General features: G+C 33.8%; 1 protein-coding gene across 1 annotated transcript; it reads right to left on the bottom strand.

Moving 5' to 3' along the window:
- Window positions 1-1,583: 1,583 nt before the first annotated feature.
- Window positions 1,584-14,378, bottom strand: LOC134251452 (short-chain specific acyl-CoA dehydrogenase, mitochondrial-like). Its single transcript, XM_062733875.1, has 12 exons — window positions 14,272-14,378; window positions 11,259-11,410; window positions 9,231-9,380; window positions 8,898-9,009; window positions 8,043-8,158; window positions 7,609-7,644; window positions 6,664-6,834; window positions 6,503-6,559; window positions 6,158-6,238; window positions 5,888-5,983; window positions 5,427-5,483; window positions 1,584-1,921 (listed from the first exon to the last, which is right to left on the bottom strand). The coding sequence occupies exons 1-12, from the start codon at window positions 14,333-14,335 to the stop codon at window positions 1,766-1,768; spliced, it is 1,248 nt and encodes a 415-aa protein (XP_062589859.1). The 5' UTR covers window positions 14,336-14,378; the 3' UTR covers window positions 1,584-1,765.
- Between the last annotated feature and the right edge of the window lie 384 nt (window positions 14,379-14,762).

Consider the following 14,762-nt stretch of genomic DNA (forward strand, 5'->3'; position numbering starts at 1 on the left):
ATTATAATTAGATGATAATTATCATGCTTCTCTTCATGATGTGTACATACAATTAGCATCCTCTTTACTTCTGACAAAAAAATCTCATAAATTTATTAATTTCCCTGGCTCCCTAAGGTGTATTTGCTCAGTTGAGTATATTTTACCTCTAAAAATTTCTTAACAAGTGAACAAAAAAAATGCATCTGACACTTAAGCTCTTTCGTTGTAAATGCATAGGTATCTTGGTATACCTTAATCTAAAATTAGTTATCACCAATAGATAGGTCCCTAGTGTTGTACCACCCCCCTCCCTATCATCTGGATCCCAGATCTAAGAAATCCATTGTTACATTCTCACTATATGATTTACAATAGAGTGACTATTGCTCGGTAGCTTAGAACCATGAGTTTTGATGCTTCATTATATAATACTCATAACCCCTTATTTATTTTTTATACTATGTATTATAAATTCACTGATTCATTAGTGAATGAAGATTTATCAGTTCCTATAATACTCATCAGTCATTTGTCATGCAATAGTGCTTCTGTAATAGGCTCGATCTAGTTAGAGTAGAGTTTGTAATGTATTTATTCATTTTTAAAACATATACTACATTTAGTAAAATATATTTATGTGTAAAAAAAGAAAAACGAATTTTTGAAACCAGTGACTTCTAAGATAATAAGTACATGTATTTATCAAATATCGATAGAGTATCTATCAAACTTTCTTGGAATTTTTTTCTTGATGTCATTTCCTGAATCTGAGCTGAGGAACATGAAGGTCTTAGGATGCATTGTGTCCTTGACATGTTAATTGTTATGTGTTCAGTACCCTAGTCATAATCAGATTCTGTTTTACTTGTACTATAACAGTTTTAGGGAGTTCCCAGAATGGATGCTGTTGAATCTTTCAGTGCAATGAAATCATAAAGAACTTCCAATTAAATAGCTGTTATTGTAACTCATAGTACACTTCACACAATGTTATATTTATTATAAAAACAAATGTTCAAATTCAAATTCTGATGCTTGCAATTTACCAATACATTTTCCAACCATTATTTTACATAAAACTTTACAAATTTATTAATCTGAAAGAAAACCTGTTTTAATTGCCTTAATGTCAGTTGCATTATCCAGTTCAGGAAAATAGTACAGATATTGCTATAGTTTCTTTATAATTCTAGCCTTTTAATTTCTTTTCAGTGTCACACTTTCTCTTGTGACACAGTTTTTATGCACAAGTTGTATTTCATTTATGATGCTAATAAATTTTAAAGCTTCTATGATGTTTATTTTTCTTGTTTAAAGAATGTTGTCTAATACAAGAATCCATGGTTATCTGTGACATTCTAATTTACAAGCACTTAAAATTTTATTTTATATGGTTACGGGAGCTCTTTAAGGTTAAAACGAAACTTCTTAACAGGTATTATTGTCAAGTGCTTGTGAATCAATATAGGTCATGCTGAAACTAAGCAAATGATTTCAACTAGTGTTTGAACAATTATGATCACGTGCTCTGTACTGATTCATTACTTCACCTTTAATCTAATTTACAATTTAACTCCATCATTTACTACATGCAATGATAGTTATAGAAATTCAAACATATTTCTTTATTTTCCTTTGATACAACATTATTTAAATTACAGATTTATTACAATGTATGTGCTTTAGACATACTCTGTATGATAAGAGAAATGTTTATTTACAGCATATCACAATTCTAGTCTTTTGCATTGTCAAGGTCACAGATTCTACTCTTTCCGTTTCGTCAACTAGAATGGTACTCCTTCAGGAGACTTCCTGCTATCACCAGTCTCTGAATCTCACTTGTTCCCTCGTAAATTTCTGTGATACGGGCGTCACGGTAATGTCTCTCGGCAGGCATGTCCGTCACATAACCCATACCTCCCAAAATCTGGATGGCCTGCAAAACCACGCAAAAACCAATTAATATATACAAAGCAAACTCTATGTTTTTTCAAAAGCAGAATCTCTACTTGCTGGAAAAATGAGATTAAACAACCACTTAAAAACAATCCACACTTCTCAATTCCATTTTGGTCGACAAGAGTATGTGTAAGGTTTATCTTAACAGCTCAGTCAGTTTAAGTAACATGTCATAAAAACTTTAGTGTACTTTCATTTCCAATTTTTTATTTGTATGTGAATATTCAGATTTTCAATTGTTTTATCAGTTGGACTGATTAACATGTTCATTAATTTGGCAACATTTTATCTGCCTAGGTTCCCAGATCATAAAACTTTCTATATATATAGTCAGCCCCAGGCTTGAGTAAGCAGCCATTATAAAATAATGGAAAATTCTTTGGCATATCTTTGCATGAGGCATGTTCTTAATTGCAAGACCTAGATCAATTAACCAGGAACAAACATATTCATTACAAACTTAATATAGAAAACATCAAAAGACTGACAGGAAAACTACATCAAAATACACAAGTACTTTCATCAAATTTTGATTGGTTCACATGGCATGAGTCATCCAGATTCTGTAAACTTTCTCCTGCAATTTGATTTGAAACTCAATCGGACTTTTGCAGACATTACATGATATTAATCCACCTAAATACCCCTGGTACGGTTATGACAACTTAAAATCAATAACATTGACGAGTCTGGCTTTTTCCATTTCCTGTAGGAACACGATTAATGATGACTATTCCTCTAGATACAGCTACATCAGTCTATCACAAACCCTCAAAGGAGGTCTTATTGATAAATGGGGCTGGAGGCAATTCAGAAGAGTTTCATAATGAAAGCAAGGGATGGTAAAAATTTAAAAAGTATCTGTTTCTTTAAAAGATCATCTGTTCTTTCCAATTCCTATCACTTCAGATTTGATTTGGCAATAGAGTAAATAGACAGAACAGTATATTGTGCATATACATCAAACAACTTTAAAATAGTAGTGAAAAGGACAAAAATACTTCGAAAATAGAACAAGACATGAATGAATGGAGGGGGAAAAAAGCACTCACTTGGGAAACATTTTTATGAATGTAAAGCATTTCTAGAAACATTAATATAATTATTGCCACATACAAGAAGATGTCATTAACAATGAAGGAAACTACTTTCCCTAATTACATATAGTTGTAGAATTACAGTCATTAAAATATGAGTGCTTAACAAACAACCTAATTCTCCCCAGCTGCTAGTGAGTCACTTAATTAGAAGCCCGAATTACTGGTTAAAGTCGAGTTCAGAAGTAGGCAGAGGACAAGTCATAACACAAAGTTAATATCCTTATATGGGCTATTTTCATAAAAGGAAACATTCAAAAGAAGACTAAAAACTTGTACTTAGGGTATGATTGTTAAGTAATCACAAAGGTACTTAAATTTAGACCACAAATAAGCAATACAATATCACAGAAATACAGTGTATGAGTAAATGAATTATTGACTGACACAACAAGGACTGTAGAAACTTATAGCTTAATTTTACTGAAGACCACTAAAAGAGCTCCTGCGAAAGATCTACAAATGTCCAAAATTATTATTTTTGTCAAATAAAAATTCAAGAAAATTACACCTCTTTTTCCTATGTTAAATAAACTTATCAATTAAGGCCACTTTTACAATGCATGCATTATGTGCAGTGTATATCCATACATGTACTACCATGCTACAAAATCAATCTGCTCCTTCCTCTGTCAATCTTATGACTAAGTAGGAAGAACAAGTCTCTAAGTTAAACCTTATATCTAACATGGATTTCACATTTATTTTCAAGTCTATAAGGATACCAGCATTACTGTAACTGACAATGGCCTTAAACTGACAGATCTCCCATTAAGCCACTTTCTCCGATACATGTCTCCATACATGAATGTATTAAATATCCAAGAAGTGCAATAATATATATTTTTATTATTCTCTTATTCAATTAACATTTAAATAATATGATTAACAAAAATAAGTATAACCTTCACTCATTATTTGACAGACTACACCTCAAATAATACAAAACTTAAGCTGTAAGCCAGGCTAGCTTAGTGGGAGCAGCTGGCATTTATTTTATAACAATCCATAATAAACAGGTATACATCAATGTGTATGTGATCAATGAACTACTGCAATGTTTTTGTTAACTATATGTTACATGCTATGCATTGTACCCCTATCAAAGACATTAAAATCCGCCCAAGAAAAAAACATAGACGAGAAACTATGGAAAACCTGTGTCTGTCACTATGTAAATAATGCCTCAAGGGAAAATGCCGGACATGCATTTGGAGCAGTACTTGGTATGCATTAACACCATAGATGTAAATGTACAATAAAGTAAAATCAAAATATATGACAATATTGTTGTTAATATTATATATAAAACGTATTCATTTGAATATAGATATAAACAAAAACGTGTGTGTTCTGCGGAGTACTGGCTTAGAATGACCCAACGCCTCACAAAATACTGCCTTCTCATTGGCCTTCCTTTGGCCATGCCTACCAAAAACAGGCATTTCCAATAAAATAAGTACCAATCATACAATGTTTTTCCACTATTCTTCGAAACACAGGAAAACTCTATTAAAAGAGGTAAATGTCAAAGGGGAATAACTTCTCTTTGTAGACTACAAAATAATAGAGGCCTTCCCAGCACAAGAACACTTCAAAATCTAATAAAATACCTTTGTCTATAACATCTTTGTACTCTGTTGTGGCCTTGATGCTCAGGAAAAAACACTGCATTTTCACTACAGATTCAACACATCCCCCACCCCCCATCCTTAACCAGGGCAATGAAATTCTCAATTTTGGAAAAAGGACAGTTGCATTCCTATGTAAAATTTTGAACATCCATTGTGGCTCCATCCTACTTCCGGGGGTCATGATTTGAACAAACTTGAATCTACACCACCTGAGGATGATTCCACATAAGTTTCATCATTCCTAGCTTAGTGGTTCTTGAGAAGAAGATTTTTTAAGAGTTTTCTTATAAATTCCTATGTAAAACTTTGATCGCTTATTGTGGCCCCATCCTATCCCCGGGGGTCAAGATTTGAAGAAACTTGAATCTACACCACCTGAGGAAGATTCCACATGAGTTCCATCTTTCCTGGCCCAGTGGTTCTTGAGAAGAAGATTTTTAAAAGATGCCATTATTTTTTCAGTAATTCCTTATAATTTCCCCTTTAAAGAGGGTGTGTCCATTCATTTGAACAAACTTGAATATCTTTCCCCCAATTGACCAAAGGATACTTTGTGGCAAGTTTGGTTGAGAATGGCCCAGTGGTTCTTGAGAAAAAATCGAAAATGTGAAAAGTTTACAGACAGACTGAGGGACAGACAAACAGCTAGACAGACAGACGGACGCCGGACAAAATGTGATCAGAAAAGCTCACTTGAGCCTTCGACTCAAGTGAGCTAAAAAACAGTAAACACGTAAAAGAAACAACTTACCTGGTGACTACAGAATGTAGCAGCCTCTGACGCTGCCAGTTTGGCCATAGCTGCCTCCTGTAAAAGATAATGTAACCTTAGGTAACATTTACAGACTTTGTGATGACTGTTAGATACCTTAACCAAATTAAATTAAATTAACTTTAGAAGAGAACTGGGGTACCTCTGTCACAGAACATTAAACAGTATTTATAACCTGCAGCAAACTCACAGCAGATTTAATGACTTTCAAGATTGTAAGCAAAATTATAAATTTGCCATTGGTAACCTTACAAATGTATCTGACAGAAGTTATCATGACTTTTTTTTGATCATGTCAGATGTTAAGATAAATTCCTATCATAACTTCCTTTTTAGTTTCCTATTTCTGAAACTTCTCTATTGAAATAAAGGTTCAAAAAATTATAGCAAGATTCATTCAGATATTTAACCTCTTCAACGAAAATGATTACTGAACTTACTTTAGAGAAGGGTTTTCCAGCATCTTTCAGAAGTGCTGCCTTGTATGTTAGGAGTCGGGAACTCTCGATCTGAAGAGCCATGTCTGCCAGCTTGGACTATAAATCAAAAATAAAAGAGAAACTTGACTCTAACATTTACTTAACCAAATCAGGACCCCTAAACCGTATCTATTACTCTTGTCATATGACAATGACCTTTTTGTTAGTTTTTATCAAGGTCACCTGTTTTCAAACCAAGTAAAAAATGTTCCTGAACTGTCTGAACTGTACCTGAACTGTCTGCATCTTTGATATGGGGCTTCCAAAAGCCATTCTCTTCTGGGCATAATCTATGGCACATTCAAATGCAGCCTGAATTCATAAATAATTAATGTATGTACAATATGACAATTAAGTACAGAATACTTTAACAATCTAATACTCTTTATTTCAAATCTCGGTATTTGTTATAACTTCTATGCAAACTGCATTTTCATATCGCAATGAGGTTATTTTTTTCTCCTGTATGTTACTGATTATTTAAGTTAATTTCAGTACAGTGTGAATAACATGTCTGAGCTAAAAGCAATACATAAAACATACATATAAACTTCAAAGTTAAAAAAAAAATCTCACCTGAGCTATCCCCAAACCCTGGCCTGCAATACCTATTCTGCCAGCATCCAAAGTTTGCTGAATTAACAAATAAGATTTTTATCAATACATGATGGAATAAAGAACGGAAGGCAACTCTTACAAAGGAAAATCTTACACATGTATTGATAGGTTTTTATTACCATGGCAATTTTGAACCCAAATCCTTCCTCCCCCAGGAGATTTTCCCGTGGAATCCTGCAGTCTTCAAAGATGAGGTAACAAGTGGAGGTAGCCTTAATCCCTAGCTTATCCTCCTTCTTACCCAGAGAGAGTCCGGGGACGGGCTTAGGTACGATGAAGGCACTGATTCCCTTAAAAGAATGAAAAATCCTAATAAGTCTGGTTAAAGATTCTTCAATTATTTTAATTCTGGCTACTGTAAACCAACTTTTATTCGCGTGCAAGAAATTTTCGCGAAGTTCGCAAGAGCCTCGCCATTTTTCCGGTCCTTAAAGTGTACGTGTCTGTTAACAACAGATTCAAAGCTTGATCGCGAAAATAAATCTTTGCGAACTAGTCTATCCCTGTTAAATCGCGAAATAAAGTCATTGCGAATAAAAGTTGGTTTACAGTTATCCTTATGACCAAATAATCTTCACAATAATTTTAAGAATATTGAAGATTTTTAAAAAAGGTTATTCACATGATAATCTTTGTAATTTGGGTATAAATGAAAACTGGAGCAAGGCAGTAATCTTCATTGGTAATCTCGTTAGGCAGAATATTATAATTCAGTTTTCATAAAATTGAGTCAATGATTTCTTTGACCAGTTATTGTTCCATATATATGGTAACACACTAAAACTTTTCAACAAGTATGTGACCAATGACCAACATCTTACTAAAACTAATGAACAGCTGCTTGAACTACCCTTCTGACACAGGCAATCAGATGTATTTTGACAAATCTGAGAATGACTTGTTTTACATATCATAACAATATTTAGTAGTGGTGGTAATTTGGAAACATAAAAATGACAGTAGAAATACAACTGGTGTGACTGGAGTCATAAAAGAACTGCACCTATGCTTTGAGATTTAAAAAAATGACTAACATTTTAACTATAGGCAATATTTCTTCATACCTTGTGCTTCTTACTTTTATCTGTGGTTGCAAAGACCTGAAATAATAACAATTCTAATGACATACATATTAACATATTCCTTAAATTAGATTTTTTGTACATTTCATATTCTGATTTTTAAAATAACTCTGTATTTAAATTGATTACCAAGACCCAACTATGAATTTTCAAAAGTAAGTCGGTGTGACACTTTAAAATTTTAGATCAAATGTTAAATAAAAGCTATAACTGATTTAATAAGTATTTATTGGTGTATTTTTTATTCCTTTAATTCAATTGCCTATGGACAAGCACTTATGAAAAAAATCCCCTTGCATGTCCCCTAAAATTCACTAGCCTTAGGCTTTGTACAATAATATTTTTTGGCCCAGGTTACCAAACTTAAGGGTTTCTTCCATTCATTGAAGGAAGAGAAAGTCAGAGAAATCTCCTACCACGGCTGCCTCTGCCTCATAACCATTCGTGATCCAAGCCTTGGTTCCGTTTAACACCCAGGAGTCTCCGTCCAGGCGAGCCGTCGTAGACGCTGCCCCAGCATCACTGCCATTACCTGTACAGCACACAATTCATAGCATAAATCTTTTCATCAGATTTTCAAAAGTACTTCTATAGTATATAAAAATTAAGCTCATAGAAGCTGCACCCTTGCTTTCCCTACCCTGGATATGAAAAATTAGACAAACATAAATCTACAGTAGGGTGAATCCATTTTCATTTTATAATATTACTTACTGGTAGAAATATTAATTTACACTACTTGGGGATCCTTACAAATTTATTTAAAATGTGTGGCCTTATGGATATTCAAAACATTGTACATATTGCATGCTTTCAAACTGATGCACTTTTAATTTCCAAATCTTTGACGATAGACCTATTAATATCTTGTATACTTAAAGATAGACAATGCATAAAGGGAAAATGTTAAAAGTAATTTAAGTGTCTTATGGAGTTCGGAGAGGGCCACGCAGTTCACTTTTGCATCATCGCACTATCAAGCTTTGGGTTGATAGTGCCATGATGCAATAATGCGACGACAATGAAGCGATGGTGCGATGACGCAACAATGCGATGACAATGATGCAATGGTAAGATGAAGCGATAGTGCAATGACACATCATCATTGGGCTATTGCACCATCGCTTCATCCTTATCGCTTTATCAATATCGCATTATCGCGCCATCAACCTTTAAGTTGATGCTCGATGGTGCCATAGTGAACTGCATGGCCCTATCCAGATTTCACAGTGTCTTAATTAGATAATAATTGTGTAAAATAAGATTCAAACCTGGTTCACTTAAACCAAAACACCCCACTCTGTCTCCGTGTAAAAAAGGCTCCTGAAAAACTTCTTTTTGTGCTGCTGTGGCCCACTTATTTATTGGTCCAAGGTAAAGGGACTAAAATTAAATATTGATTCACAAATGAAGCAGACCCTGAAAAACCCAATTTACTAATATGTAAGCTCAATATCTTATCTAAAAAGCAATTAAAGAACAATAAAGCATTCTGTATAAGGATATTCCTACTGCTGAACACATTTATATTGCAACAAACCTCCATTAAAAATTCATATTTATGATTTTTTTTTTAAGTTCTGAAGTATGAAAACAAAACGTACATTATTGACACTCATGATACACCCTGTAGAAGCACATCCCCGGCTGATTTCCTCCATAGCAATGGCGTAGGCTAGATAGTCCAGTCCTGTCCCTCCCTCCTCATGGGGGACATCAACCGCCATCAATCCCAGCTCCCCCATCTTCTTTATCTACAAAAAGTATATATAATGCAGCAATGTAATCACACTTCTTTCTGACTTTTTCCATTACACAATAATTAAACCAAAAATTTAGTAATAGCTTTACACATACTGATGCTAAAAAATATATAATGGATTTTGTGTTGGGTTCTGTTTAAATCTTCAAAACTTAAATTGCAAGGTTACAAGACAAACAAGAGGCCCAGGGGCCACATCGCTCACCTGAGCAAATCGTCTAAGAAAAAACACAAATCAGATCAGAACTGAAAAGTTTACTGAAAGGGGGGGGGGGGGGGGGGGCTTGAATTTAATACTACTTTAGAATGCTTTCATATTAATACAGCATATGACTTTGCTGTTCTTAATATAGAGATTTTTAAAAACATTTTCTTCCTATACTATCACTAATCATTGCTTTGAAGTACTTGAAAAGACGATTTTTATAAAGATTTTTCCTATATATTCCTATGTAAAACTTTGATCAGCCATTGTGGCCCCACCCTACCCCCGGGGTCATGATTTGAACAAACTTGAATTTACACTACCTGAAGATGCTTCCACATGAGTTTCATCTTTCCTGGCCCAGTGGTTCTTGAGAAGAAGATTTTTAAAGATTTTCCCTATATATTCCTATGTAAAACTTTGATCGGCCATTGTGGCCCCACCCTATGCCCCGGGGTCAAGATTTGAACAAACTTAAATCTACACTACCTGAAGATGCTTCCACATGAGTTTCATCTTTCCTGGCCCAGTGGATCTTGAGAAGAAGATTTTTAAAGACTTTCCCTATATACTCCTATGTAAAACTTTGATTGGCCATTGTGGCCCCACCCTACCCCCAGGCGTCATGATTTGAACAAACTTGAATCTACACTACCTGAGGATGCTTCTACATGAGTTTCATTTTTTTTTTTTTGGCCCAGTGGTTCTTGAGAAGAAGATTTTTAAAGATTTTCCCTATATACTCCTATGTAAAACATTGATCGGCCATTGTGGCCCCACCCTACCCCCGGGGGTCATGATTTGAACAAACTTGAATCTACACTACCTGAGGATGCTTCAACATGAGTTTCATCTTTCCTGGCCCAGTGGTTCTTGAGAAGAAGATTTTTTTAAAAATGCCATTATTTTTTCACTAATTCATAATTATCTCCCCTTGGAAGAGGGCGTGGCCCTTCATTTGAACAAACTTGAATCCCCTTCACCTAAGGATACTTTGTGGCAAGTTTGGTTGAAATTGGCCCAGTGGTTCATGAGAAGAAGATAAAAATGTGAAAAGTTTACAACAACGACGACAACGACAGACGACGGACCAATTTTGATCAGAAAAGCTCACTTGAGCCTTCGGCTCAGGTGAGCTAAAAATTGTGAAATGGCTTGTAGAACCTTAATAATATAGTTGGAAAAAGTGTTTTGGTGTCAAAGAGTCAGTGAAGTATTTAGACCAAGACATCGATCATATATCAGGAGTCAGTCAGATAACAGAGGAATTCATCATTGCATGATTCCAATCTGATTAAAATCAGATCTTGACAGTGACCATTACAATTTCGGAGCGTAACAAAGACCTGATTTTAATCAGATTATGCATGTTTCATGACAGCATCAGCCCAAAATAATACACATTTGCTTTGATCACATTAAAATGCTAAAAATCATGTAAATACTCTTGATCAAAAGTCAGTTACAGAGGGATCTTGTTATTACATTGATGGTTTTAGAAGATAGAATTTTTTTTTTTCGTGTAATTTTGTACAAGCCTTTCATGACTTTAAGTACTCACATAAAATTACTTACAGAATTGCTTTTCCTTGAAAAAGTCATGTACTTCTGAGGGTTGATTTAATTGTATCATTAGTGAATATATTATAATGAAAAAATACTTACTATATCTTTTGGATATAAGTGTTCTTTGTCTAACTTTGCAGCAATGGGCATCAATTCATTATCAACAAAATCCCTGCAACTTTTCTGCAGCATGCTGTGTGTTTCTGGGAGATCTGCCAAACTGGACAGGGACCTGGCATTGTTGAGGTATTCTGAAATAAACAAAGGAAGACTGAGAAAAAAAATACAGCATTTTGGTATAGGAGAGATGTCATGCATTCAGACTGTAACTTCTCAGTATTCCATGGATGTCGGATGTAGACATGATATCATTAAGCAGGTCCAGTACAATCATACATGTAAAAATCACTCATCAAATTATGTCTCCTTGAGAGACTTTGTACCCAAAGTTCTGTAAAATTTGCATTGGGCTATATAAAGCAATTGAAGCAGTTACATGTAGTTCTGCAATAAAATTATAAAGGACACCAATTATGGTCAACAAGATAATTGATTGGTAATAATTCAGTACAATGAGAAGCAATCATATCTATGCCTCAACGTACACAGGGTAGTGGACAGTTACTCTAACAATAGAAATCTTTTTTTTTTTGTTTAAAAGTATTCAAAAGCTGCAATGTTAGAACTATCTTTGATTTTGGTTGTTGTTTTGATAGCCCATAATACATTTATGAAGAATAAAATACATGCTTATTTGTTTATTTCTAACAAAATACGTTTTTGTGAAGAACTGTCTATAAATAGCTAAATAAAGCTATTTTGAAGAGCTAATAAATTAGAGCTATATAGCTTAATCAAGAGATTGTACTGGGCCTGTTTAGTATAATGTGTACTGTAGTAAGGGGAATGGAGAACAACTGCAGAACTGTATCGTTCTTTGTGTATATATTAGTCTTTGACCATAATGCTACAGTTCCCGTAATGCAAAAAAGGTGCAATTTACAGCGAAAGATTTTTTGCGCACTTTTGGGGACAATTTCTCCACTTTTCAGCATTGGTCAATCAAGTATATTTCACTCCCTAATTCTAGACACATTCTCTAACCAATTTGTATATTTTATCCACCTTCCAACCCTTTACAGTTGTCTGTACAGGGGAAAAAATTGCTTGAGGTGAACTTTTAGCAATTCGACATCCAATTCTAATCAAGCAAGTTTATCACTTGCAAAGACGACTATAAAGTGGTGGGAGTGATAAAAAAATACAGACTGATTAAAGAATGTGTCTAGAATACGAAAGTAAAAGATAGTTGGTAAACCAATGCTGGAAAGTGGAGAAATTCTCCCAAAAAGTTTGCAAAAAATCTTGCGCCATAAATTGCACATTTTTTGCATAACGGGATCTGTAGCGTTTTGGTCAAAGACTAATATAAAAACACATAACCCTACATTTCTGCAGCTAAACAGGTCCAGTACAATCACTAGATTTAGCTACGTAGATAGAATTACCTACGTAGCTTTATTTACCTACCTCAGGTAGCTTTATTTAGCTATTTCAATGTAACTTTTCTAAAGTTTTCTTTTTATTAAAAAGAGACAAAAAATCACAATTAAAAGACTACTGATATTTACACTACGGAGGCTTAAAAAACAACCCAAAGCAGAGATAGTTTATACATTGCTGCGTTTGGACAATTTAGAACAAAACTTGTAATTCCTTTGTTTGGTTAACTGTCCTCTCTCATGCGCGCGGTAAGGCATGGCTAAGTATGATTACTTCACATTGTGCTGAATAATTACCGACCTATTATCATGTTAACCGGAACTGGACTTCTTTGTCATTTTATCCAAGGAGTATCTGTTCTAACAGTCATACATAGCCCCAAAACTTTCATAACTTTAATTGCAATTGCGCAGAAAAAGACATTTTTCCAAGAGGGATTTTTTCATGAGTTTTTTTCAGATGAGTTCAAAGTTGAAAATGATCACTGCATCAAGATGATATTTTCTGCACACCCTGAGAAAAATGCTTTTTTATAGAAATATATTGATTTGGTAGCTAAATAAAACTACTTCAGGTAGGTAAATAAAGCTAAGTTGGTAAATCAAGCTACGTAGCTAAATTTAGTGATTGTACTGGACTTGCTAAATGGAGATATGTATGGTAAAATATTTAAATCAAGCTATCCTAAAAAGCTTTATTGAGTTTTAAATCTAATTTAAGCTAAGAAGCTACCGTATATACTCGCCTATAAGTCGGTATTTTGGGAGTTAAATTTTAGTCCAAAAGTCTATGTCCGACTTATAAGCGAGTCATAAAAACGAAGTCTGGTATATTTTCTGGATGGCTAATCGTATTACCGGTATTCTATAAACATTTTCAACAGATATTGTTGAACAAAGTATGGATATATTATATCGTTTTTGTATTATAAGATTATACATAATTTACATGTAATTTTTATACATGTGTTTAATAATTTTATTTTTTTTTAACCTGAAGAGGGCATTATTTTTTTCTATGATTCAAAGTTAAATTTCGACTTCATTTTCAAAAATATTAATTGAAATCAGGGTAAAACATCAGAGGATTTATTGAAAATTGTCATCTGATTCTGGCAAAAAGTTGTACCGATTTATAAGCGGGTCAATGATAAATCCCTGCCAAATAACCTCAAAACGTACAACCGACTTATAGGCGGACCGACTTATAGGCGAGTATATACGGTAGATAAAAATGTAATTGTTGTGCTGAACCTTGTAGGCTTGTACTGATTATAATGGACCTGTATACTGCAAGTGTTGAAGGACTTTGCAGCCGCAGATATTTAAATTTTCATCGTACATTTACACATCTGCTTTATAAAAAAAACGCTTGGTGGGAAATTATTTAAAGCTTCATGAAAGCAGTGACGTGTATATACTATATTAAAACGAAAAGAAATCAAAACGTTACACAACACTGACAACAGAGTAAAATCGGGTTACACAACAAATTTTCCGCTGAGTTAATGCTGCCAAAGAAATACACAGCTTTGCAAGAAAACCGGATTGAATAATCATTCAATTATTGATTCAATATGTTCAAAATTTGTTCATTCATTATTTTATACCTCTGCTAACAACTTTTGCGGTAGTTTGTCCCGTTCTGAGCAGACAGCGAGCTATCGACGCCATGATTGTTGTTATCTTACCTCCTCCGAAACAGAAGAGTCAAAGTCCAAGTGGTATGAGAGTTATCCTTCTTTGCATTATAAACTTGTAATTTTGAAAAAGAAAAGAGATTAAAAAATATTTTCCTTCCAAATTTAGTTATCAACCATTTCCAATCAATTATTTTCTGAACTTAAAGTGTAAGAATCTTTGAAAAACATTTTAAATTAAAGTTAAAGTACAATGTCATATAGTTTTAAATTATACGGTACGTCGATTTAACATAGCATTTTTAACCCTAATCTTTCATTCAAGTCCGTGTTTAGCTAAATCAAACTAACTATATATTTGAATAAAGGTCCCTGATATTTTCATTAAACTTAAAATGTTTATATCTATTATTGAGAATTATTCAGTGGCATATATATTATTTACCTTGACCTTTCTTTGA

The sequence above is a fragment of the Saccostrea cucullata genome, unplaced genomic scaffold, assembly GCF_032062105.1.
Source record: "Saccostrea cucullata isolate Sc308-1 unplaced genomic scaffold, CSIRO_AGI_Scuc_v1 ctg65, whole genome shotgun sequence".
Lineage (NCBI taxonomy): Eukaryota > Metazoa > Mollusca > Bivalvia > Ostreida > Ostreidae > Saccostrea > Saccostrea cuccullata.